This window comes from Podarcis bocagei (assembly GCF_964188305.1).
Source record: "Podarcis bocagei genome assembly, chromosome: 8".
Lineage (NCBI taxonomy): Eukaryota > Metazoa > Chordata > Lepidosauria > Squamata > Lacertidae > Podarcis > Podarcis bocagei.
In genome coordinates, this window is record NC_138133.1 from 74125010 (window position 1) to 74151242 (window position 26233).

General features: G+C 41.6%; 1 protein-coding gene across 5 annotated transcripts in view; it reads right to left on the reverse strand.

Moving 5' to 3' along the window:
• CSMD3 (CUB and Sushi multiple domains 3) overlaps positions 1-26233 on the reverse strand; it is a 607508-nt gene that overhangs the window by 269795 nt on the left and 311480 nt on the right. For all 5 annotated transcript variants that reach the window (XM_081204227.1, XM_081204230.1, XM_081204229.1 and 2 more), the window contains one exon: positions 13554-13675. In XM_081204227.1, coding sequence (XP_081060353.1) covers positions 13554-13675 — 122 coding nt within the window. The remainder of the gene's footprint in view (positions 1-13553; positions 13676-26233) is intronic.

Here is a 26233-nt window from a genome sequence, read left to right on the forward strand (position 1 = left end):
GACCCCAGATTAATTCTAGCAACTGTGCATTCATTCACAGTGACCATGTTTTCTTTTCAAATAGTCTGATTTCCCACCCATCAGAAAGAATATCAGGGCTGAGTTTGTACTGATGCAATGTATCTCCCAAGGCAAGACAAAGAAACAAACCATCAAACCTTACTGTATGAACCCATTTTCAAAGCAAAACTTATAAAGAATTTTAAAACAACAACCCAGCAGCACTCTGGTCCAGCGCTTTTGTAACAGAATATCACACTACAGCAGAGATGAGATGCATGTTACTTTGTTGTTGTTGTTGTTTAGTCGTTTAGTCGTCTCCGACTCTTCGTGACCCCATGGACCAGAGCACACCAGGCACTCCTGCCTTCCACTGCCTCCTGCAGTTTGGTCAAACTCATGCTGGTAGCTTCAAGAACACTATCCAACCATCTCATCCTCTGCCATCCCCTTCTCCTTGTGCCCTCCATCTTTCCCAACATCAGGGTCTTTTCCAGGGAGTCTTCTCTTCTCATGAGGTGGCCAAAGTATTAGAGCCTCAGCTTCAGGATCTGTCCTTCCAGTGAGAACTCAGGGCTGATTTCCTTCAGAATGGAGAGGTTTGATCTTCCTGCAGTCCTTGGGACTCTCAAGAGTCTCCTCCAGCACCATAATTCAAAAGCATCAATTCTCTGGCAATCAGCCTTCTTTATGGTCCAGCTCTCACTTCCATACATCACTACTGGGAAAACCATAGCTTTTACTATACGGACCTTTGTTGGCAAGGTGATGTCTCTGCTTTTTAAGATGCTGTCTAGGTTTGTCATGTTTAAAACACACATTTAACAAGTAAACCATGTTTAGATGTTTATAGCCATAATCTACAACCCTGACTAGTCACATTGCTTTGGAGAAATGCATGAGGAAAGGAGTGGGCAGAAGCCAATGCTTCCCACCCCCCAAGAAAAAATCCAGTCCCCTGAGCCTCCTATAAACTCATTCCCCCATTTCTCAGAGATCAGCACTTCTGCCTGTGCCACAGACTATCCCACTCGGAAAAGTCTTTTCAGAGAGCTCAGAGAACTGCATTGGGAAGAACAGGCAGGAAAGTCAACTTTCACCACCCATACCCCACCCTTGGCATTTCTCTGGATCCAACTTACTGACGCAACAACTTTTTGTGAGTAATGCCTTTACAGAAATGATGTTTGTAAAATGTTAAAGAGATTGTAATATTTGTTGGATGTTCCCTGCAACCACTGTTTTGAAATAAAGAAAGGAACTGAGAAGCTTGTTTTCTAGAAATGTTTATTATCTAATTGATCCCTAATTAATTTATCTAAATTAAAGAGCAGGAGGATTTGCCCAAGGACAGATGCTGAAGCACTCCTCCTCCAACAGAGCTGAGATTTCAGCTCCACTGCTGTGAAAATGACTATTTTTGTTACTGCAAAGCAATGTGGGTTCTTTCCAATGACAATTCCAGAAAGATGTCCTGTCATGGCACTACAACTATACTATGAAATATTTGGCACTGCAAGGGATTGATTCCCCACCCTACCCCCGAAATGACACTTTATGTTGTCTTTTGAAACTCTTACTTATGACATCTTTGACCACCTTCCTGAGTCTCATATCAAAAACAGGCACTCTGCTGTTATGAACAGAATGGTAACAGTTATTTAACTATATGTCACAGACAGCTAGACAGCATATGAGGACAGTCTATGGCGGCTCACTGAAGTTGGGTACTCCAGATCACAGTTTTCAGTGCCATGTTTGACTTGCATTGAATCCTGCCATTGTAGGACTGAGAGACTTATGGTATGCACTTTGCATAGTCAGAGTTGATGTGTTGCTTTAACACTTGATGAAATGCAGGAATGAGAAGTAAAGCATAGTGGAGAGCCAGAGCTTAAATACAAGCAAAAATGTTAAGAAGAAAATTAATGTGCAGAAGACTTAGAAATTACAGGGTGTCACCGCAAATATTTTCAGCTCTAAGAACTTAACAAGTAGTTTGGCCACTTCATGCTTCTTAACAGTGATTTATTTCCTTTGTGTTAATACATGAGGTTTGTCTCTCTCTTTTTGTCATGATAGGAATTATTAATAAATTATAGAAAATATTTATCTTTACACAGCAGGATATATTCCCCTGCATAAATAATTCCTTTGGTGTATTCTCAATTTGGTATAAAATATTATCAACAGTCTAAATTATGCATACTGAAAAAGTCACTGAAGATCTCTTCTGCACTCACAAAATAACGCAGCTTCTGCTAGAAATATTACTGTGGATTTGAGGAATAAAGTGTTATAGGGTTGTTTCCCCATTCTAAAATAATAAAAAACATTGGTGAATTGTCTCTCTCTTGTCTGTCTCTCTTTGAGCTAGTGCAAACAATGGCTCATTATAAAACATGGTGGGAAATGATTGCACGTTCCTTCTCCTTCCACTTCTTCCAGCATGTCCCTTCTGCTTATCTTCTTAGCACTAATCACGACTTCTTGTTACAAATATATGTAACTGTGGAAACCATGGTTAACATCAACCAGGATACCACTAGAGTATCAGCTGGAATCAGCTGTGTACTGCTTCCTTTTTTTGCTAGACTTCTGCAAACCTGCAAAGGTGAATCTGTTGAGAACATAAATATCTTCCAAAGTTCTGATTGCACTGCAGACATATGTTGTTCAAGGAAGACTATGGAAAGCAACTGGAATATATGAACTGGAATCTCAGAAACTTAGTGTGGAGGCATGTCTGTGCACACAGCCAAAAGCAACAACCTGCCACCCCTTCCAGATATATTCCAAGCAGAGAAACCAATGCTCACACTTTCAAATTGCATTCTTTCCTTCTGTGGCTGGGGACTCTGGATGCCACCAGTTCCTAATCTACATATGCATCTGAATGATTTATTTTTATTCATCATATGTTAGGAATCAATCAAAGTCTGTTAAAAAAAATTAGCAGATCTAAATGCAGAGGGACAAAAAAAAGTACTGAAAGGATAGCAATGTAGACTGTAAGGAAGAAATTCCAAGGGACCTCTGCACTGTTACCATTTCAATCATAGACTGGCAAATTAAAGTTGATTTGGAGCTCCCTACCCCCCCACCCCCGTCCAAAAAAAGCCCACAAACTTTCTGTGATAAGGCAAAACTAACAGGAAAATGCATTGGAATGTGTGGAATAGTACTTGGTTTATTTGACATTACAAACCTCCCTGCAAACAAATCAGGCTGAATGCTCTGTAAATAGCTGACATCATCTAAACTCCTCACAAACTTTCTGCAAAAAAAAATCAAGATAAACGTTCAATAAAATGGGCATCTGAAGTGACCCAAAATGCTTTCTTCAAATCAATAGCATAAAATACGGTATACTAATCTGGGGACAAAAAGTGTGCTGAAGCATCTTGCAGATATACATGACCATAGACACCTGCAGAAATGGTGCAAGAGTCATTATTCTTCCTAACCAAAGATAAATTTTCCACTTCCCAAACAAGTGGGCTAATGCAAAGGTTCTGAAAAGCAACAGGGAAAAGATGCTGCTCTCATTGTTATCTGGTGCCTTTCTGCTTTGTAATCAATAAGAGTTAGCATTTGACTTCCACCCACATGATTCTTCCCCCACAATTAGCTTTTATTTAACTTCTTTGCTTCCCAACACAGGAAACTGATATGAAAGTCACTACCGTCATTCCAACCATTCTTTAAGCATTTGCCAGGGGATCGATAATGCCTTACGCTGTTACTACCTCAGAATATTTCTTGAGAAATTGCCTTAGAAGCAGGCATTTGAAACACACTGCAAACAGGGGAAAAATGGAACATAAAAACATGGCTCATAAGAAAATTGGAAGCAGCCCTCATAACCTTTCATTTCCTTTCTGCATAAGTAGATTTGCATTTCTCTTAGTTCCAAACTAGATGTTTGCCGTATACAGATACATATCTTGTTTTTGCCTTATTTCATGCTTTAAATAATTACTAGTGTTGCACTGAAATCTCCCCTATCCATCTGGAGCTTTCTTTCCCTGTGATAGAAAGAGATATTCCCCATTCTTGGGGCACTTTATAATTCTGGTGGGTGCAGGGATTTGACCTTGCTTCATCACTGTGAGGTTGCTGAGGGTGGTTTGTGCTTTTTTCTCTTTCCCGTGAACAATTTTTCCAGCAATCTGCAGCCTCCTTGGCTGCTTGCATTTCCTGAGTGAAAAAGCCCCATGGCAGGAATCACTTTACAATGTATTTCCCTGAGTTGTAACTGAAAATTTGAGAGTGTTGCAGAGTGCAGACCACTTGGGAGATTATTTGTATAATAAAAAGGGCATTTGCAATCACCCTTCAGCCACCTCAAAAGCAAGCAATGACACGGCACCCTATTATTTCTTTCAAAAGGCAAAAAATGTTCACTGAAGCCATGTATTAAGGAAAGAGAATTTTAACCTTAGGGCCAGACAACATGTGACATGCTTATGTATTGATGTCCTCAGCTCAGCCTACTATATTTTATGAAAGGTTTGAGGTATCCCATCCAATTCAACACAGAACAGATTAAAAAAGCAGTCTCCTTATATGGGTTATACCCCTATTCAAGGTAGGGGTGTGATAGCATTTGTGAGGAAGCACAAAATGTGTGTAAATGCCTGTGTTTCAAACCCATACTTTCTGGAATATGAACTGCTTTTTAGACAAAGGACATTTTTTTTAAAAATGCAGCTGAAAGAAGATGAGCAAGACTGATAAATCAAAATGACAAAAACACTACACAGATGTGACCAGTAAAAGTAGGAGGCTTGAAACATTGCCTTCATGCCTTGTGCCTGACACAGAAGGCCCTTTCATGTGTTCTCTTCTCATCTGAAAGGAATGACCATGGCCCCGCCCCCTTTGCCATGTTCCCATCGCAGTCCCACAGCCCTCTACTGTCAGGGACTAGACTGCGGAGGAATGGTGGGAGCTGCTGCCCCCTTCGCCTGAACCTTTCCAAGGGCAGGAGGACAGTATTGATTTAGAACAGTGGTTTGCAGAGGGACATAGTCCAAGGGGGGAAAGCTGGGAAATACTGAGTGAGGAACAGCTAGAAGAGGGAACACCAGGAGAGAGACAGCATTCCAGACCGCTCCTTCACCTAGGACTAGACGGGCTTCGAGAGTGATAAAACAGAAAGCGCAACAGCAACAAGTTCAGATTACCCGACATAGGAGTGATATAGATTAATGGGGACAGAGGGGGTGAACCTTTACTGGGAGCAACGCCATTTCTTAGAGAGATATGCATTCCTCTCTCGCTATGATTATTAAAGAACTTATCTGGTAAGAACATTCCTTTCGTTTGATCTGCTTATTTACTGCCACCAGGGGAGGGATCTGTTTCCCCAAAGCCTGACATCCACCCACTGGAAGGGTAAGTTCTCTGCTCCTGTAGGTTGGTTGCACAATTTAAAACCCTTGAAGATCAGGGCAGGGAGCCTACATGAACACACTACTGACTTTTACCTTCCAATGTGAGGAGGGCTATGGGGCGGGCAACAGGGATGCAACAGAAACAGCAAGGCTAGCATATGTCTGTGCATTGTCCTGTTCATCATGGAAGAGACATAAGATGTGAAGGGGGTTGTGCATCTCTGCTGACAGGCTAACCAAACAAAGAGGCAGAAAAAGCACACTGCAGTTTCTCCCACACCACAGAGCAGTAGTGACTGTGTGGGCACCACTGGCAGTGCTGTTGATGCTTACCTGGCATCCCAATGCCACACAATGTTGCCAAAAGAGAGAGGGGCAGGGCAACAGGGAGACTACCTGAACAGGGAGTCTGCCTCCAAATCTTCTTAAACAGCAACAACACAAAGTTGGAAAGTCAAGTGAGCAACACAGCCCTGCCGGAACTGCCAACACCAGTAGCTACTGCTATTAAGGATACTATTGTTTATTATATCTATCTATCTATCTATCTATCTATCTATCTATCTATCTATCTTGCTCAGTCCCTGCTCCTGCCAACCTAGCAATTCGAAAGCATGAAGTGCAAGTAGAAAAATAGGCACCGCTCTGGAGGGAAGGTAAAAGGTGTTTCCGTGTGCTGCTCTGCTTCGCCAGAAGCGGCTTAGTCATGCTGGCCACATGACCCGGAAGCTGTACACCGGCTCCCTCGGCCAGTAAAGTGAGATGAGCGCCGCAACCCCAGAGTATTCTGCGACTGGAACTAATGGTCAGGGGTCCCTTTACTTTTTTTTTATCTATCTATCTATCATATTTGAAGCTTTCTTCCAAATAGCTCATGGCACCATACTGAGACTTATCCTGCTTTGTCTTCAAAACAACCCTGTGAGGTAGGCAAATCTGAGCTATTGGGACTGGCTCAAGAACACCAAGTAAGCTTCATGGCTGAGTAAGCTTCAATAGCTTACTTGGCCAGCGTGGTGGCAAGTGGACGGCTGGACAGACACATTAGTGGAGCTCATCTGATCTCCTCCCTGTGTACTTGTCATTGCATTCCCCCACCTGTGCTATCCAGGTAAGCTGTAGAGACACTGGGTATTGAGAAGGAAGCTCTGTGGCTTCACCCCACCTCCCACTATTGGCCACATCTAATATACTAATCCCTGTTCTACACAGGCTTTCGAAAGCTCAAACAGGAAAGGGACCTGCTGCAACATTCTGGGTACCTATTTCACAGTTTCTTCTATTGCATATGCAATCATGACTATTTCAGCCTTCTTGTTTTGAGAATTTAAAAAAAAAAATACAGCTTAGAAATCAATAATTCAAGTTGTAGCAATCTGGAAAAGAGAATATTGGTTGTTTTTTTTTAAAAAAGCAATTTTATCAGTAATAGTAACTTGTCTAGAACATTGATATTTCATGAACAGGCTTTCTGTGTAATGGCCGTAATTCCTTATATATTTCGTTTACAGTCTTTGTAGAAAATGAAAAGGACCATGAAAAGAAATCTATACTTTATCACTGATTAAAATAACAATTCAAAACACTGAAGGGCACCCACATTCTACCACTGGTTTCTATGATGAGTGGTTCATTTTGCATTTTGTGTGTGTGTGTGTGCTCTGCCCAAGTCTATTAAGTATCAACTTCATTATGTTAAGGTCAGGCAAAAGTGTGCCACAGAAACAACTAGCTGAAGATTCTGAAATTTGAGCAGATGGGAGTAGGCCTTCCTTCTCCTTTAACTAGAGCTGGTGTCAGCAAGGTGTGGATCTGTAAGAAGGAGGATAAATGACATTTTGGTCTAAAAACTGGGCTAAGAAAGGACAGAGAGACCTGCCTCACACTGTGTTGAATCCTGCATATTTGACATTAGGGAGGTCCTAGAAACCTAGATCATTATCTGTTGAAGAGTTATTGCTATGTGCTTTCCATCTTATGCTCAGCCTGTATATATGCGTAAATAAAACCATATATCACAAAGACACCATAAGTCTCCAGCGACCTTCATTCCTAGGAAACCCCTGAGAACTCCCTCTACTTGGAGAATGGATAGTGAATAACAATATGTTTTCTCCCAGTACCTTGGCAGAACATGCATTTCCCCACAAGGGATAGCACATCTCCTTCCAGTGCCTGAAACAGTAACAGAGGCAGAAATATAACTGGGGGAGGGAAAGCAAAACTTTCACTTGTGGTGCTTTGTTAGAACATCTCAAGCAGCCTCCTGGGTAATATGTAGCTTTTCAAAAGATTGTGCATTATATGTGTCGCTGAATTGATAAATGTTTATTAGAACACAAGGTCCCTTTGAAGGTAGCTACAGGCCTCACATGAGTGAAAGGCAAAGGTATATCAACATTTTTCAGTTTGAAATGTTTATTACACTTGTCGAAATCCAAGATGAGTTATCAAAGAATTACCCTACTTCCATTGTAGCATTGCTGAAATCATCAAAAATGTTGTGCCATCCTGATACACCAACTGAGATGCTCTGAGAAGCCCCAGATAAATAAAACATCTAAACTAGTTCTTGAGACTTAAAAAACAACAACCCCAAAACCTGCTGCCTCTGTAGAATTCTGTACCAAAATTAATATAAAAAGTTCTGAGAGCGTGTGTTAGTATCCATTTTATTGCCTGCCTTTAAATGAGAACTCATAAAAAGTAGTAGCACAACTGGGCAGTTCGGTCCTATTGGCAATAAATCACAGATTAATATGGCTGGTGCCACTGTTTCATTTTCCAGCTCCTTGTTTTCACTATATGAGGAACTAGCCAGCTTAAAGCCCCCAGTCTAATTTGCAGAACTTTACATGACATGTGTGTAAGTGGGAAAGGTTTTTTTTTGGGGGGGGGGCAAGGGAAAGATGCTGCAAAGAGTGAAATATTCTCACCTGCCTCCAAATGTATTTTTCAAATGTATTTTCTCCTTAAGGACATTTTACTGGGTTCCAATAAAGTGGTTTTCTTATAGTTTGTAGTACTAACTTATTTGTTATTTTAATTATATTCATAATATATATTTCCTCCAAGAAGCTGAAGGTTCTCCCCTGTGATGGCCTGGGACTCGGGCTCGGACTCGGAACCAGAGGAGTCTCAGTCTGCACTGGATCCTTTGCCTCAGGCATCATCTGAACCAAGTCTGGGTCTGATCCTGAAGAGTTCCAGTTTGCACAGGTTCCCCTGCAACAAACACCAGCTGGGCCAAGTCAGGGGCCTGAGCCTGCCCTGGCTCCAGATGCGGGGAATACCTCGTTGCCTTCAGCTGGGACATCACTTACAGCTGCTCCGCTACCAGTTGGGTCAGGGGAGGCTGAGGTGGCCCCTGGGTCTAGTAACCCACCAACGTCTCCTGAACTGCAGAGACTAAGGTCTGAGAGAAGGAGAGACCTGAGTACTCAGAGGAGGAGTGCTCGCCGTCGGGCGAAACAGGGAGGTGAGTCGCCAGGGGATCAGAACTGTCCACTACCCCAACAAAGATAAAATGCTGTTAGACCCCATCCCAGGTTGCGGGAGCAACATTGCTGTATGCCAGATCCTGCCTGAGGTCCTGTACCTGCCCTTGTCTGGTTTCCTGCCTCGTGTCCTGCCTTGGCCCTGTTGGACTGACTCCTAGCAAAACCTTCGGATTCTGGACCAGTCCTGGACCGAGTTTCCCGGGTTACCCCCAGGCCCAGCACATCCCCACTGCCTCATTTTATCCTCATAACTGTATGAGAGTTGGTGATTGGTCCAAAGGTACCAAGTAAGCTTGGTCGGTGTGTAGGATTTTGAACCTGAGTCTTCCTAGTCCTAATCTGACACTTGATAGACATAGAGGGATAAGCGTGTGGATTTTTGCATGACTGGCTTCCATGTTAGTTATTAGGCCTGAAGCCATGGGAAATAAAAGATGGCTGAGTGCTTGAAGTCTTCAGCAGAGTGGAAGAATACCAGAAGCCTTTATGAGAGTAAGGCAGTATGAACCACACTTATCAGGATGTGGCCCAAGGCCACCTAAGCAATCCAGGAAAATGGACTGAGATAAGGGCAACTGGTTAGCCAAAAAATCTGCTGACGCACTGTCAGTCATGTTCACAGCCCCTGGTGATATACTGCCAGACACATTTTCCATATGTTTTCAGACTCACAATAACCTATAAAACCAACCCGGAGGAAACCTGAGAGTTGGAGAATACAGCAGACCCCACTGAAGCAGCGAAGTTCTGGCTTCTACCCTCACCATGTCTAGTCTGGCTAACTGGATTGTGTGTGTGTGTGTGTGTGTGTGCGTGTGCGTGTGTGTGTGTGTGTGTGTGTGTGTGTGTGTGTGTGTGTGTGAGTTTTCATTAGGATGCTTTACCATAGACTGCTATTATGGGGACAAAAACAGTTTTCCTACCTGAAATGATCAATGTCTTTCTTGACTCTCACCTTCTAAGATCCCTGAGACCCCAAATTAACCAGAAGTCCTTTTGTGACACAACACTATTGAAAGTAAAAGTTGTTGTGTTCTTAGGGTCATTTTGGATGACTTGTTTCAAAATATGAAGACAGTAAGAAGATATGTCAAACCTTATTTAACCTTAAGTGTGAAGAGGTTGAAAAGGAAATGGGTGAACTATTTTTTTTATTTAATACAACTGTGCTCTGGGGGTCATAGCACACAGTTACCAGAACAATCAATGAAACAGATACGGATGTCTGCCGAAGCAATTCCAACAGTATTTATGGAATGAACACTAAAGTCAATAGAATAGTTAGTTATACAGCAGAAACTAAAATAATAAGATGTGTTTGTTTTCCTAGTAGTTTCTAGTCCATCTCACTCCTGTAAATAATCCCAATAGACTGATTTATTTTATTTGAAAAATAATAATCAAAGCTCTTCAGGCAAGCTAACTATTGCTGTAAGCAACTCTTGCCATAGCTGAATGATTGAAGCACTACTCTTTAGCCAAAGGCTATCATAAATATATTAAAATAAAAGTCCATACAGATTGGCAATTATGCCAAATAACTGAGTGCCCTAAAAAGGATTTCAATGCGAGGATATACTGGAGATCATCACCCATGTAAACAACAAAATTAATTGAAACACAGCTGTGTTCAATTTTTAAGGATATTAGCAAACAGTATTATTTTACAAATTGAGCTAAACACTATTGTTGTTGTTGTTGTTGTTAAGTTGATTCCAGATTCTGGTTTTGTTAAGTGCATCCTTAGTTTGGAGCCACAGGCTCTAATCCAGAAGTTCTCGCTTCTTTCTTTTGAAACCAGAGAGGCAAAATATTAACTTGTTATTAACTTCAGAGAAACAGGAGATATAGAATACAGAAAACTGAGCAACGCAATACTGATCATTTTGAGCTGCTATCCTATACAAAGGAGCCTACTTCTGAGTAGACATTACAGAATGGCACTGTAACTTTCTTCAGGATTAGGCATATTTGGTTTATAGATTTATTTATTTGGCGTATACTACCTGTCCCCATTTTATTTGGTCACTCATGAAAATCCTATAATATATTTTAATGAAGTTTTGCAAGACGATAAGGTGTGGGCTGGTTGACCGGATATTGAATTTTCTTCATCCCATGATGGAAGAATTAACTTGCTCAAGGCAGAAATCCTATGCACACTTACGAAGGGGGGGGGGGAGCACGGAACTGGGCACAGTAAAATGCTTCACCTCGAGGAAAATCAAGCCAATGCTTTTGATAACTTCACTGTATCTTTAACGCAATATTGGAGGCCTGTTTCCCAGGCAGCCTGCATTGGTGAATACGCTTTTCCCACTTAGAATAGGAAGCCAGCACCTAATAGGTTCTGATAAATTGACAAAGATTTGCCCACCAGTAAGTAGGGGAGCCTGGCATCTCTACAGCCATGAAATAAATAGGTAAACCTATTGGCAATACATAAGTAGTAGCAGGTCAATGGGGCACAGGCCGCTGAGTTCATGCAAGGTAAGAAAGGATTGGGGTGAACTGGGATCCCAAGCCAGATGTAGCAGGGTGTAGGAATGCAAGTGCTTTCAGGTAGAAAACTGGCCCCATCGTTACTTGATATGCCTAAAGCTCAGCATGATGAAATAACAGAAGCTGTTATATAATCATTTTTAAAATATCGTGTATGAAAACATATTTAGAATGAACAGTGTTTATTGACTACCATATATTGAACAAATGGTGAAAAACCCACAGATGTATGTTTGATTGCAGAATTGTTCGTTAGGATCTGAGACTGTCGCCAAAATGGTAAAAGTAACTTGTTATGTAAGAACCACACACAGAAGCAAACAGATTCATGTTTCCGCTTTCGCAGTAGCACATTTCAGTATGATATCTTCCTCTCTCTCTCCTGTGTTGTACAGTATCTCCTCCCCACCTTCTCTGTATTGTAAATGCTCTTTTCGGCGGTTCAAATCCCCGTGACAGGGTGAGCGCCTGTAGTTCGGTCCCTGCTCCTGCCTACATAGCAGTTCGAAATAACATCAAAGTGCAAGTAGATAAATAGGTATCACTCTGGTGGGAAGGTAAATGGCATTTCCATGCGCTGCTCTGGTTCGCCAGAAGCGGCTCAGTCATGCTGGCCACATGACCTGGAAGATGTCTGCGGACAAACGCTGGCTCCCTCGGCCTATAGAGCGAGATGAGCACGCAACCCCCGAGTCATCCACGACTGGACCTAACGGTCAGGGGGTACCTTTACCTTTTATGGCATATTCTATGCAAAAGGGAGAAAAGTGAAATTGTGCTTCCATAAAATTACAAGACAATTAAAATAATAATAATTCCAGACAGCCAAACCAGGGTATCCTCTTATGATCCACTCATGCCATAAATAAACTATTATTTAAACATGAGAGGCAGACTATTTGGAAAGAAGAAGGATGAATGAAGTTGAATTTAAAAATGCCTTTGTATCAACCTTATTTGTACATTCAAATCTATTTCTATCCCCAAGGCCAAGTGATGGAAGACTACCCCTGAAGCAAAATCCACGATATCTCCCTTTGTCCTTGGAGATTTACTACCATGGTGATCTATGGCTGGAACAGAGGTGCATATTTAAGACTGACCTTAATTTAAATATCATTATACACCACCTTGATATCTATGAGCAGTGCAAGATTCCAGGAGTGCAGGCGCACTTAACCCAAGGTCTTTGTTTCCCTTTGAACAATGAGGCACAGTGGAGATTGTGGTGACTTTATGATATATGGCTTATTTGCACATATATACAACCTTGAGCTTAGATGGAGGGAGTTCAGAGCATTCACATCCTAAGGGGGCCCTGCTCCTTCCATTGCTACAGTATCAGATTCAGAGAGACCGATTGTGCCCAATCCTCTCTGTTGCATAAAACCAACCAACTGCATTCTCCTCTGCCCCTGCACACTTGTCGCTGCTGACGCAAATGATTTCCTGGGCTTACATCATCCAAAATGGAAATGCTACAAGCTTTTGTCTCTGCTTGCTAACACACAGCTGGAGGGGAAACACAATTGGAGGGAGGGCCCTCCCCTCCACTTGCTGTCTGGCACTGAATGTCCTGATGGCTCCTCTTTTGTTAGGTTATCACTCATTTTTGTCCCCCTAATACTCAGACTTTTGACCAAACTGCGGGAGGCAGTGGAAGACAGGAGGGCCTGGCATGCTCTGGTCCATGGGGTCACGAAGAGTCGGACACGACTAAACGACTAAACAACAACAATACTCAGACTAGTTATCACCAGGCTTGGCTTGTTAACATAAGCTTAACCCAGGGGTTCAGTGTTTTGCACCAGTTAACTCCCCAAACCTTGATGAAGCCTAACTTGTATTGGACCCAGGAATTTAAGGTATCTCACCCCCACCAGCTTCTAATATCCTAGTGATCAACAACATTGTTTGCTAATTTGAGACCATGAGGAGTGCAAAGAGACATGATTTCTTGCTCCATTCCCCATCTCCAACAGCAACAAACTCCATCCTTTCACCCATCACAATAACTCTGCAGCCCCGCAGAGATTCGTTTAACATACACGTGTATGCTATGCATGTACGTAATATATAAATAATATAAAGTTGGCTAATCCTTCTGATCACAACTTTTAGGTCTTTACATTATTATCAAAAGTGAACTTACCTTATTTGGATTGATTGCTGTGATAACCCAAACACACTGAGCGTTACTGTCATACTGAAATGGAAAGTTGGGGGATGTGAAGGTGCCACCAGGACCCTGAAGATTAGATCCACACGTCTTGACTGTAAAAGAAGAAATGAACATTACAGTTCCTAAATAACATCACATTATGTTCTAATTGCAGCTAATACTCCCAGTAACTAATACTCCCATACTAAGACTCCCAGTGTCTCCAAGGAAGTCCTCCATATGCTTTAGAGTGGTCTGGTGAATTCCAAAATGAAGGAAGAAGAGATTCAGATACCAGATTTGAAAATGCATCCCGTCTTCATTTAGATGATAGACTGATCCCAGGTACCCCTTTAGAAGTCCCCAAGTCCCAATTCATGCCAAGGATGGAACTCTTTATATTTTTAAAGTTGCTGCTAGACCAGGATAGCCAGCATGCTGCCCTCCCATATGTTGTTGAACTACAAATCCCATCATCCCTATCATCAGCTGGTTCCGATGGGAACTGGAGTCTAACATCTGAAGGGCACCATGTTGCCAACCTCTGTTCTGGACTAACACAAAAATGGAATGGAAAATGAAGGAAAGAATGAATACTTCACAAACTAACAGCTGTGCAGCCTTTTCCTGCTCCCCGCCCCCTTTCTTCTGGCTATTAAAAGGTAGGAAGTCATCTACCAGAGGAGAAGGAAGTCTAATGGGAACAATAGATCTTGCATGTTCTTTACTTCTCTGCTTCAATGATGCATGCAATAAACACCTTTGGCCTAATCAGTTTGTTTGAACAGTAACATTGTTGTGATTTAGACAAAAAATACTTCTGAACAGATTCTGAACCACATTTCCATTTCTTCATATACAAATGAAAGAGCAAATGTTTCTTTTTAAAGATCTGCCTTTCCCCCATATTTATGTCTGACAGCTGCTGCTATTTATAAAGGATTTTAAGATATTATATGACTTAAACTAATATATTCAGAAGGCATGTCCCACAGTCACTTTTGCCATTGCCATCTGTTAAACTATGTAAAAACTGCAGTTTTCTAATAAAGAAAAAAATACATCTTATAAATCCGGAGATTAGATTCCAAAAATATAATAATGAAATTTGTGTTAGGGTAAACAGCTCAAGATTTACGTATAAGCCTTTGCATAAATTATTCTAATGCTGCGGCATTATTAAATGTAAAGTAAATGTGTGGTTCTATTTAAAAAATGTGAGGTGAGAACAGGGAACTCAAGGTAGCAAAGTGTGTAGCAAGCCCCTTCTCTGCTTAGCTACTGAGGTGAAATGAGATTCAGACAAACATGAGAATAATGACTGATTAACAGTGATTGCTTTTAGGGAAGCAAAGACCCGTTCTACAATAAGCTTATCCTGTGCAATGAACATCGGTGGCTGCATACCCAAACTGTGTAATTTCATGAAAGAAGTCCACTGTTTTTATTGCATTAATTCGAGAAACAAACAGAGAAGAGTGGAATTGTTGTCAAAGACTCATTCGCCTGCTTTGCACAGCACAGTAAGTCAAACTATAGCTTATCGGGACCACACAAATGTGCAACTTCCAGAGTGGAGCTTGCAGTCGCTTTGCTACTCCCCAGACCTTTTTGATCCTGCACCACGCTGAGCTAAGCCAAGCTTTGGCTCTGGGAGCATAACAGCCAACCCCAGACTCTTAGTTAAGCTCTCTTCTCACTAACCACAAGCTACAGTCAGCAATATATGCATAAATTTCTAGCTAACTTTTGAAGTCCTTCTGATCTATTTTGCACTATAGGATTACCTTCTTTTTAACAATCTCCTTTCTGCAGGGTCAATAATTTATTGTGATGCACGCAATATGTCCTTTTATCTTACACTCCCCCCCACCCCACTTAAAAAATGAATAGTATTATCTCAGTGAGGAAACACACTTCTCATTTTCAGATCCAGGTCTTTGGTGAGCTTTAAATTTAACAGATTATATATTAATGTATAATCAATGTATGGACCCTTTTCTGCTGCACAAAAATTATTTGTCAACATAAAAAGGGCCTTTGAGAACTCAGGCAAAAGGCTTTTGGGTAAGCTGATCAGGATAGCTGAGTCAAGAGTTTAAGTAGATAGTCAAACAAGCTGAGCTGGAGATCAAGCTAACGGTTAAAAAGCTCAACATCAATGGACATAATACAATAATGCTACTCAAAGCAGGGAAGCTCAGTTGATTGGCGGTTAGTAGGAGGATGGAGAAAGTGAAAGGAAAAACAATGTTGCCAGCACTTTGGGCTGGAAAGTAACATTTAAGAAGTACTCATTGTGTCTTGCTGCCCAATAATACCATGTCTACAGTAGCATCACGTCTTACATGGAGGTTACATCCTGGGGTAGCACGTGAAGGCAAAATTGTGTATAGTCAGAACAACCCTTTAAAAACCATAAAAACCTTAGCACAACACTTACCAGTGAATGACAACTGTGTTGCTTAGTGTTCCTCTTCTGAGATGGATGTTGTTCCAGAAGGACAAGTATGGGTGACTGACAGCCTGCTTCAAATGAAGTGCTTGGCTGTGGTTCAGCTTCAGAGGTTGATTGTGTTGGCTGGTGATATTTTTTTGTGAGAAGCACGGTAACTGCTGCTGTTGTCTCTTGGGCTAATCAAACATTTCTTGGTACAGTCTCACAGTGTCTGTAATCCTTCGTGCGATTTTGAGGCTTCATTCCATGGAGGGATCAAACTCAGCAATCAAATCACCGACATGCTTTATCGCTTGGAAGAGTTGAGCAAATTTATGCAGGTTCCAACTTGCTGTCGCCATCACCTCTTTGTCAGTTTTATCTTCTGCTAGTGGCAGACTTTGGGCTTTAAAATTTCAGCAGCACCCTGTATGTACAATGCCTAAATTTGGTGTCCCCCCACCTCTCACTTTCTGTTGTTTGTCACTGTTCCAGCACTCCCTGTATCACCCTCTTGGCTCAGAGCCCAGTGCAGAAATGCCCCCTAATTCCACCTCTGCTTCTGTACAAAATCATACTAGTTCTTCCAGCTTTGGTCTATATTGTTCACTTTGTTTTCAGTGCTTGGAAAACCCTTAAAATCTCTCACGCATTCCTTCCAAAGGTTTTGCCAGCATGCATCACTGTTTCAGGCTCAAATACCTCCATTGCCTGCTTGAGGTAAGTGATGCAACTGGCAATGTTGAAGGACTTCCAGCATTCCATGAGATTAAGATTGGAATCAGCATCCACAGCATTCAGTATCCATGAGAAAGTGAGCTTCCTGTAAATCACCTTGCAGCAGTGAATCACACCGTGGTCCAGAGGCTGGCTGAGGGAGGTCATATGGTGGGGAGAAGACTTCAACTTCAACATTGTTATGTGCAAAGAAGAGAGCCTCAAAGTGGCCAGGAGCATTGTCCACAATGAGAAGCAGTCCTTGTCAGGGACCGTGCTGAGGAGGGCTGCACAGATGAGGAATGGTGGGAGCCTTCCCCCCCCCCCTGCTCCTGATCAGGATCCTTAATCTTCCCAGGAGCAGTGACACAGTATAGATTTGGAGCAGTGGTTTGCAGAGGGACATAGTTCAGAAGACAAAAGTTGGGAAGAACTGGGTGGTGAACAGATAGGAGGAGAAGAACCAGGAGAGAGAGTTAACAGACTCCGGTTTGCTGGAAAGTATCCAGCCGATCAGTCGAAGGTCAGTCAATGAGATTAGATAAGGTAGCTGCACAGAAGGCACAGTGGTTGCGAGATCAGGTTGCAAGATGAGGAAGTGACTCGGGTGACTTGGGGGGAATTGGGTGTAAACCTTAATTGGGAGCACCTTTACTCTGAGAATGGACTCTTTGTTCTTTCACTGTGGTCATTAAAATCTCTTTAAATGGTAAGAGACTATTTTTGCTCCCTCCCTTTATTCATGGGTCAAATGGAAGGAAGCCACTTCCCTGAAGCCTGACAGTCCTCATGTTGAAGTCCTCGTGTTTCTCTTCAATGTAGCACTTCACCTCTGGAACGAAGCACTTGTGGAACGAATCCAGAAATGTTGCTGTAGTCACCCAAGCCTTTTTATTGGACTGCCTGAAAACAGGAATGAGATTCTTGTTCTTGCCTTTTAAGGTGTGGGAATTTTCAAACGTATACAGCAAGCCTGGCCACAGAACAACATAGTCACATGGTGTTTAGCTGCTTTGAAGCCAGAGGCTTGTTTTTCAGTTTTGGAGCTGTAAAAAGGTCAGGCATTTTCTTCCAGAAGAGCCCCATATTGTCAGCATTAAAAACTTGCCGTGGAAGATATCCCTTGTCATCTAACAACTTCTTTAACTGCTCCACATAGGCTTTTGACGCCTCTTAGTCTGCAGCTGTAGATTGCCCAGTTACAGTATGTGCACATTTTTGAGGCTGCAGCAGTTCCTAGAATTGTTAAACCAACCAGGACTGGCTTTGAATTGCTTCACAGACTGCCTACCCTCGATGGAAGGTTTAGATTGTGCATAGAGTGTGAGAGCCTTTTGTCACAATGTGACACCCTCAATAGACACATGTTTGCAGTTCACATCTTCCAGCCATAAGTTTAATGCCTTCTCAGTCTTGACCAAAGCCTGGCTACACACCTGGTTCATCACCTTCACAGTTTCTGGAGCACTTGCTGCCTCAGCCACATTGATTTCTTTCCCTTGAATCTTCATGACAACTGCTGCACTTCTTGCGGTCATCTTTGTGTGTCACACTGCAGACAAGACTTGCCACCTCTCAAGCAGTCCAGCACAGCCACTTTTTCTTCCAGTGTTGGAAGCCATCTTTGCTTCTTAGGTTGTCCACCAGTTGAACAAGCGGCCTTGCATTTTAGGGCCATGCTTTGCAATGTCCATGTATACTTCTAGGCTGCTCCTTTGATAACTTTTTTAGGCCACTCACATAATCTCTGTGCTCCTTCATTTGTTCTTGTGAGGGCACCTGCAAACTATGCTGGTGCCTCTGATCACTCTCATAAGGTGAAGGAAATGGTGCATGTGATTATTGACTTTTCCGCTTTCCTGCCCCTGGACAGTTTTCCCCACACTCTCTGCCCACCTTTCACAATTTTTTTTGGAGAAGCACATAAAACTATAATTATGTAAGTAAAATCTGTGTAAGTTGTGATCGTATTCTCAGAAGCAGGCATTTTCAGAGGCAGCACCAAGACATCTCACTGAGGCATTGCTCCCCTCAGCATTGTACTGTTTTAGGAGGCAGAAAAAGACATACCACTTCCACAAGACTTTGGGAAGTGAAGACGTATAATTTGTTGATTATGAAGTAAAGACCATTAAGTCTATTAAGTGTATGGTTCCCCTTATCTTTTGTGGTTCTTTGTTCTTTTAAATTATGCTGAGTTTATTTTGTGTTATTTTTTATTGGTTTTAGAAATATGTATCGGTTTGTTTTATTGCATGTGACCATATAGAAGTGCCTGGAAAAATAAATAAACAAGTCCCACCGAATTTGATGGGATTTACACCAAAGCAATTGGGCAGAGAATCACATAAGCTGTAATGGGAATACAAAAAGGCCCAAGCAATATAGGACAAGGTCATGTTGTAGCTTCTTCCCAAACCAGCATTGACCCAGGGAACTAAGGAAGACACAGGGGTGGAGAGGGACTGCAGTTTGGGTTCTTCCCCTGCGTGGCCTGTTGCTAAAGAGCTACCTAAAATGGCTCCTTTTTCACAACAGTAACAAGAGAAGGGGCCACTGGAGAACATGATGGGACATATGGATCCGTTTCTGATCCATTCAGGACTATATAGATGAAACTCTGTGGAGATCAATGATAAGCAACAAATCTGGAATCATTACCAAATCAATGTACATAGACATTTCACAACTGTTTTTTGTTTTTCTGTGCTAATCTCAATCAAATGCGTATCAGCAGTAACCATTCTTTAGCAACAGTTGCTTCACAGCAAATGTAAAGCATGGAGGATTTGAGGTGTGAAAAAGCAATATCCCATTGTCCTCCCAGCTCTCTGCAGTTTCATCAATTATCCATTTAGCAGTATCATTACAAAGAGGAATACGTTTTCTCAGGTTTTACCCCATTAGCCTGCAACATTGCATGTTATTTAAACTATTACAATGTCGACCACTTTCCAAAGTTCTTTTGACTGCAGTCTAACGTGGCTCCTTGACTTAGAACTTTCAGAGTGTAACAATTGGAAAGCTTCAAGGGCACCAGCCTCATCCATGTTTTAATTCTTGAGGACAGTCATTTTTGTTGGATGAGTTTAAATAAAATTCTCTTCCTATGCTTGAAGAGTTCAATTTCGCTGCCAGTAGCATCATTATGTTTAGCTTGCTAATGGCACTGCAGTTTTGTTGGTTTTGCATTAATATTTTTTTCCCCCAAGTACATCACAGGCTCTGTGCTTTCAATATTCTTTTTTCATCATTGCTCTGGACTGAAATGAACTCTAATGATAAATAATGGGCAAACTCTGGCTCTTTGTTGCAAAAACTTTGAGCCTTCTATCCTTCCGCTCTATGCTTGGGAAACATTAACACTACTTTACCCTATATTATTTATTTTAAGATGCATTTTACATAGAGCTGCTTTCCTCCAATAGTGTTGGGGCAAATGTTCTTTCGCATTTCTAAGCCTGCATACCAAATCCTTATTCACTGTTTTGTTTCCATGGTTGATTACAATTGATTATACCACCTACTCTCATAATATTTTCTCATTCATTAGATTCAACAGGATACAGGTATTTTAAAATCAAAGGTTTGTTACTATAATATTTCTCAACATCTGTAACGTAATTCTGAAAACTATGGGGGGTTTTTTTATGTGCTCCCAGAAGCAAAATAAAGTTCTTTCAGAAAGATAATTCTGTGCATTTTAGAATCTATGTTTAATCTAACTCTCCTCTGCATAACTCCCAAATTTTAACAGCCAGTTTTAGACATCTGGCACCTTAGGATCTTTCTAGAGATCCTAGAAAGGATATAATTTTTGCATCTACCAGTAAGTAATTAACCATAAGAACTAAGAAGAGCTCTGCATAGTGTATCCTGTTCTCTCAACTGCCAACCACATGCTCAAGGCAAACCCACAAGTAGGGCATGAACTCAGCAGTACGCCACTTGCAATTTCCAGCACCTGTTATTTAAAGGCATGCTGCCTCTGACAGTGGAGGGAAAACATAGCAATTGTGGCTACTAACAATGAATAGGCTTATCTACCTTGAATTCGTCCAATGCCCTTTTAAACCTATCCAAGTTGAGGGCCATTGTTTTACTATGCCCTGTGTAAAGGTAACTCACAATTTGTGCACATTTAACTTGTGCACATTCAGCTTCATGCGCTTGGCAAAATAATTTTTAAAAATTAAAAAGGGCACAGAAAGGGGACAGGAAAAAAAAAGACTTGGGCAATCCAACCCACCATTGAGCCCAATGTGTTTTGATTATCCACATTTTCAGCTTTAGGTGCTATCCCCAAAATGTAATCCGGTGTAAATTGAGGGTCGTCTGTACTTCCTTTTGCTTCTCCTGTATCTTTCAACTAATCCTGGCTCAGACACTTCTACCATTCATACAAAAACACTTGTACATAGTGTATGTTTGTAAATGACTTTCAAACGTGTGTTTTACCCTAGAATGCTTTGGCCTCTTTGAAATGCTACCCTGTGCCCTTGCAATTTTAATATCTAGTTCTGTATTCCAATTCGGGTTCAAAGGGAGTCTCATCCTTTTGTGTTGGCTGAGTTTCTCCCGAAACATTCCCCTGTCTGTCTGATGTTATAGAGCCATATACGTTGCTGTAGCTGGAATTCATGATTTATGATTAAATCTACTTTGTATTTTATTATTTAAGTCTTGATGTTACTGTACACCACTAAAAACATCAGTTTAAAGTGCTCATACATAATATTTTGCTATGCTAACAGGTTGTTCTCATGCATGTTTACTTGTAAGTATGTTTTTTTTAAAGAGGATGTGTTCTTGAGGAAGTTTACATAGAAATTCAGCCTAGACATAACTATTGTAGGTGAAAGTTTTGCTTATACAGTCGTACCTTGGAAGTCGAACGGAATCCATTCTGGAAGTCCGTTCAACTTCCAAAATGTTCGAAAACCAAACTGCGGCTTCTGATTAGCTGCTGGGGATTATTTCTGAGCAGACATCCAAAGGACTGCACAAGTTGTTTGTATATCTGAAAAGCAGTGTTAAGTTAAATTTCATTTTTTAAAAAAATTCAGAGATTGAACTGTTTTACTGCATTGTATGAAATTATTGAAGAACTGGAAGGAACAGAAGCCAAGAAGACCTTAAATGTGTCCTTTATGCTCAGTGCAGTTCTCTGAAGAATCAATATTTTTGAACTGATAAAGAAAACTGCACAAATGACCTAGTTCTCTTTGACCCTCTGATTGCCCTTCAGTGTAGTCTCTTTTCAAAATCCAGCCACCAGCAATATCGAATGAGTTATTAAACAACTTTGCTTATTAGCCCTTTGATTATCTGAAGTGCTAATGAGAATTACTGTATTGAAGAGGGTGCAAGCTCTAAACCAAAACCTATTTCAGTCAATGGAAAAGCACACATTGGTTATAATGGCTGAGATTATATCCAGACCCAAAATCAGAGTTCAGTTCCTTTCCTGCTGCTACCAGCAGCCTCCTTGTCCCAGAGGAATGGCACCCCACACCTTTTTGTTCCAGTATGTTGTAAATTAGTGCTTGCTTGCTATTTCAGCCCTGTAAGACTTTCATAAGAAACCTGTACCATCTACCCTTTTGCACATTGCTGTCCCTGTGCTCACAGTCTTTGTTCTCTTCTCTCCTGCTCCTTAGGAAAGGAAATAAAAATTTATTCCATGACACATGGTGCTGCATTACTGTGTTGTACGGTCAAATTCATTGCCAGATCCTGAACTTACAGCTGTCATGCTGCGTCACATAACTGCTTCAAATATAACTAGGACACTCTCCAGTAAAGGTAAAGGGACCCCTGACCATTAGGTCCAGTTGTGACCGACTCTGAGGTTGCGGTGCTCATCTCTTTTTATTGGCCGAGGGAGCCGGCGTACAGCTTCCTGGTCATGTGGCCAGGATGACTAAGCTGCTTCTGGCGAACCAGAGCAGCGCACCGAAATGCCATTTACCTTCCCGCTGGAGCGGTACCTATTTATCTACTTGCACTTTGACATGCTTTCGAACTGCTAGGTTGGCAGGAGCAGGGACCAAGCAACAGGAGCTCACCCTGTTGCGGGGATTCGAACCGCCAACCTTCTGATCGGCAAGTCCCAGGCTCTGTGGTTTAACCCACAGCGCCACCCGCGTCCCTCTCCAGAGGGCCCTCTCCAGAGTGGTGTTTTATTATGGGTGTGGCTTTCTAGAGGTAGGCTGAAGAACACATTTCAACTGGTCCCATGGTACTGGAGTACTGTCTGCCCTGTCCCAGTTCTGTGTAGATATTTTAGAATGAATTCATGCATATTCAAAAACAAAGCAACCAACCCCAACACCTGCATATAATTTCTTGGCTGAAAAGAACAACAAGCTGATCTTTCTGTCTTCTCTTGCTTGTTTTACAAATGTAAGTGCAGCTGTTCACAAGTCGTTAGCTAGCCCATAGGGCATCTCCCAGTATATCTATGGAAAACACAGAAGCAAACATCCCTGGGAGCAACTCAGTTTGATGTAGTGCCATCACTCTTAGGGGCAATTGTACTGGAAGAAGCATCTCTGCACCCACGATTCCTGTGTACTAGCTAGCCATTTGCAGGCAGCAGTACACTGTTGTTGTTTTTTTTAAAGAAACAAGCAGGAAAAGCCACAGGGGCAGCCCACAGACCATATCCTATAAGATCGGCAAGGTAATTAGGAGATCAGGCAAGGTACAGATTCTTGAGCAGACATCTAATCCAATCTGCACAGTGCAAATGGATGTCTCTGCATTGGAATTCACTTTTGCCATATTTCTCTCCCACCCCTGGTTAAGTTGCATGGGGTAAGAATCCTTCCTTTGACCAGGAACCCTGATTATGCAGGATACTGGATCACTAGGGGAGTTTTAACTGCATTTGACTGAACATGGTTAGAATCTGCCTTTACACATTAGAATTAAATATGTGAAAGTCAGAAGTGGATCAAGCAGGCATGGGGGAGTCTGCTCTTCATTTTACGCCCACATGCAGTCCTTTGATTCCTTTTTGAGTACTTAAGTATTTCATCAAAATAAATGCATTACAGATATGCAACCTCACTATTGTATTACTATCTGCTCTTATTCTACATACACATTTTCTAGCTGTTTATGATGAATTCTCACATGCCATTACATATGAATCCAGGAGGGTAACATTTCTCCAATGAAAATAGGGACATCCCATTCCATAATGGTATTTTTACTATGTATACCCCACACATCTTACTGAGTTGCCCCAGCCAATCTGGGCAGCTTCCAACATAAAAAAAACCCAACCATAATAAAACATTAAACAACAACAACAAAACTTCCCTACATAGGATTGCCTTCAGGATTGGATAACTCCATACCTTCCAACATTTCTCCAATGAAAATAGGGACGTGCCAACCTAGCAGTTCGAAAGCACATCAAAGTGCAAGTAGATGAATAGGTACCACTCCGATGGGAAGGTAAACGGCATTTCTGTGCACTGCTCTGGTTCGCCAGAAGCGGCTTAGTCATGCTGGCCACATGACCCGGAAGCTGTCTGCGGACAAACGCCGGCGCCCTCAGCCAATAAAGCAAGATGAGTGCCGCAACCCCAGAGTCGGCCACGACTGGACCTAACGGTCAGGGGTCCCTTTACCTTTACCTAAAGAAAAGTGGGACATTCCAAGATCAAATCAGAAACTGGCACAGTTTCTCTAAATCAGGGACGTCCCTGGAAAATAGGGACACTTGGAAGGTCTGTGGCAAATATTTAACAAAATTGCAAACAGTAACTCACTACCTCCACAGAATGTCATGTTTCTTGCAGGGGCACGGAAGAAAAAATGAATATCATAAAAAAGTGGTTTATGCTGGGGAGTTCCTCAAGCTGTGTGGCAGTAACAGAAAATCTGAGGCTTATCTTATAGATCACAAACTACAACCCTCCAGCGGAACATAGCAAGCAGTAGTAAATCAGGAGTTCCTACAGCTTTTTTTGCTAAATTGAAAGCAAACACTTAAATGGAATCCTCTCTATTTTTAATGAAAATCTTCTTTAGAATATTATCTGCTGTCATTGCTCAAAGAATGCTTTAATATCATTTAAAAGTAATTTATGAGCAATGCATTATATAGCAATAAGATTTTATTAGAACTATTTTTACTGAACAATAAAGTCAGCTTTAAATGAATTTGATCATGTCAGGAACACAGCATGTTTGTAATAAACCTGCATGCTGTTAACAAAGTAAATTATTTTTAAGCAAGATGAATCCTGATATAAAATGCAATATTTTAATAGAAAAACTGGAGTGTGTGCTTCAGTGAATAATATGTACATAAACAGATTGGAATTTCTTAGGTGACTGGTTGGTCTTCATTTTTAAAAAAAATCTAATAGTTATTTCATATGTACTTCCAACCAAAAAAACAAATTAAAATATAATGTCCCTTGTTTCTTTGTTATAATTTATGTATATATGGAAGATAGGAAAAAATAGATAGATAGATCTAGCTCAGTCATGTCCAACTCCCAAGAGACTGCGATCTACTCCCACTATAAAACAAAAAAACAAAAACTGGCAGTGATCTACCCATTGGATTGACCAAAGTTGTTGAGCTTTTTGGGGGGAGCTATGGTTGTTCAGAGAGACATCACCTTGCCAACAAAGGTCCATATAGTTAAAGCTATGGTCTTCCCAGTAGTGATGTATGGAAGTGAGAGCTGGACCATAAAGAAGGCTGATCGCCCAAGAATTGATGCTTTTGAATTATGGTGCTGGAGGAGACTCTTGAGAGTCCCATGGACTGCAAGAAGATCAAACCTATCCATTCTTAAGGAAATCAGCCCTGAGTGCTCACTGGAAGGACAGTTCCTGAAGATGAGACTCCAATACTTTGGCCACCTCATGAAAAGAGAAGACTCCCTCCCTGGAAAAGACCCTGATGTTGGGAAAGATGGAGGGCACAAGGAGAAGGGGACGACAGAGGACGAGATGGTTGGACAGTGTTCTCGAAGCTACCAGCATGAGTTTGACTAAACTGCGGGAGGCGGTGGAAGACAGGAGTGCCTGGCATGCTCTGGTCCATGGGGTCACGAAGAGTCAGACACGACTAAACGACTAAACAACAACATGGCCGTTCAGCTTTTTGGAGGGAGCAAAAGTTGTTGAACTTGTTTTGGGGTTGTTGAGCTGTTTTGGGTGGGGGCTATCAATCACGATCACGCGATCAACCAGGATCAACCAGGGACACCCCGCAATTGACCAGTAGATCACGATCAACCAGTTGGACATGGCTAATCTAGCTGCATGAATAAAGCAATGTATGGATGCTATAATAAAAAAGACAAGATACAGAAAAGAGAGGAAAAAGAAATACAAGTTAGAAAGCCCAATTCTTATAAAAATGGTAGTCACACTGTCTTGAAGATGTAACTTCCCCAAATGTATATTTCTTTCAAGTTCTTTTTATTCAAAAATGAGTACAGTCCTGCACACACTTAAACTGCTAAAAGTTGCAATCACTTTC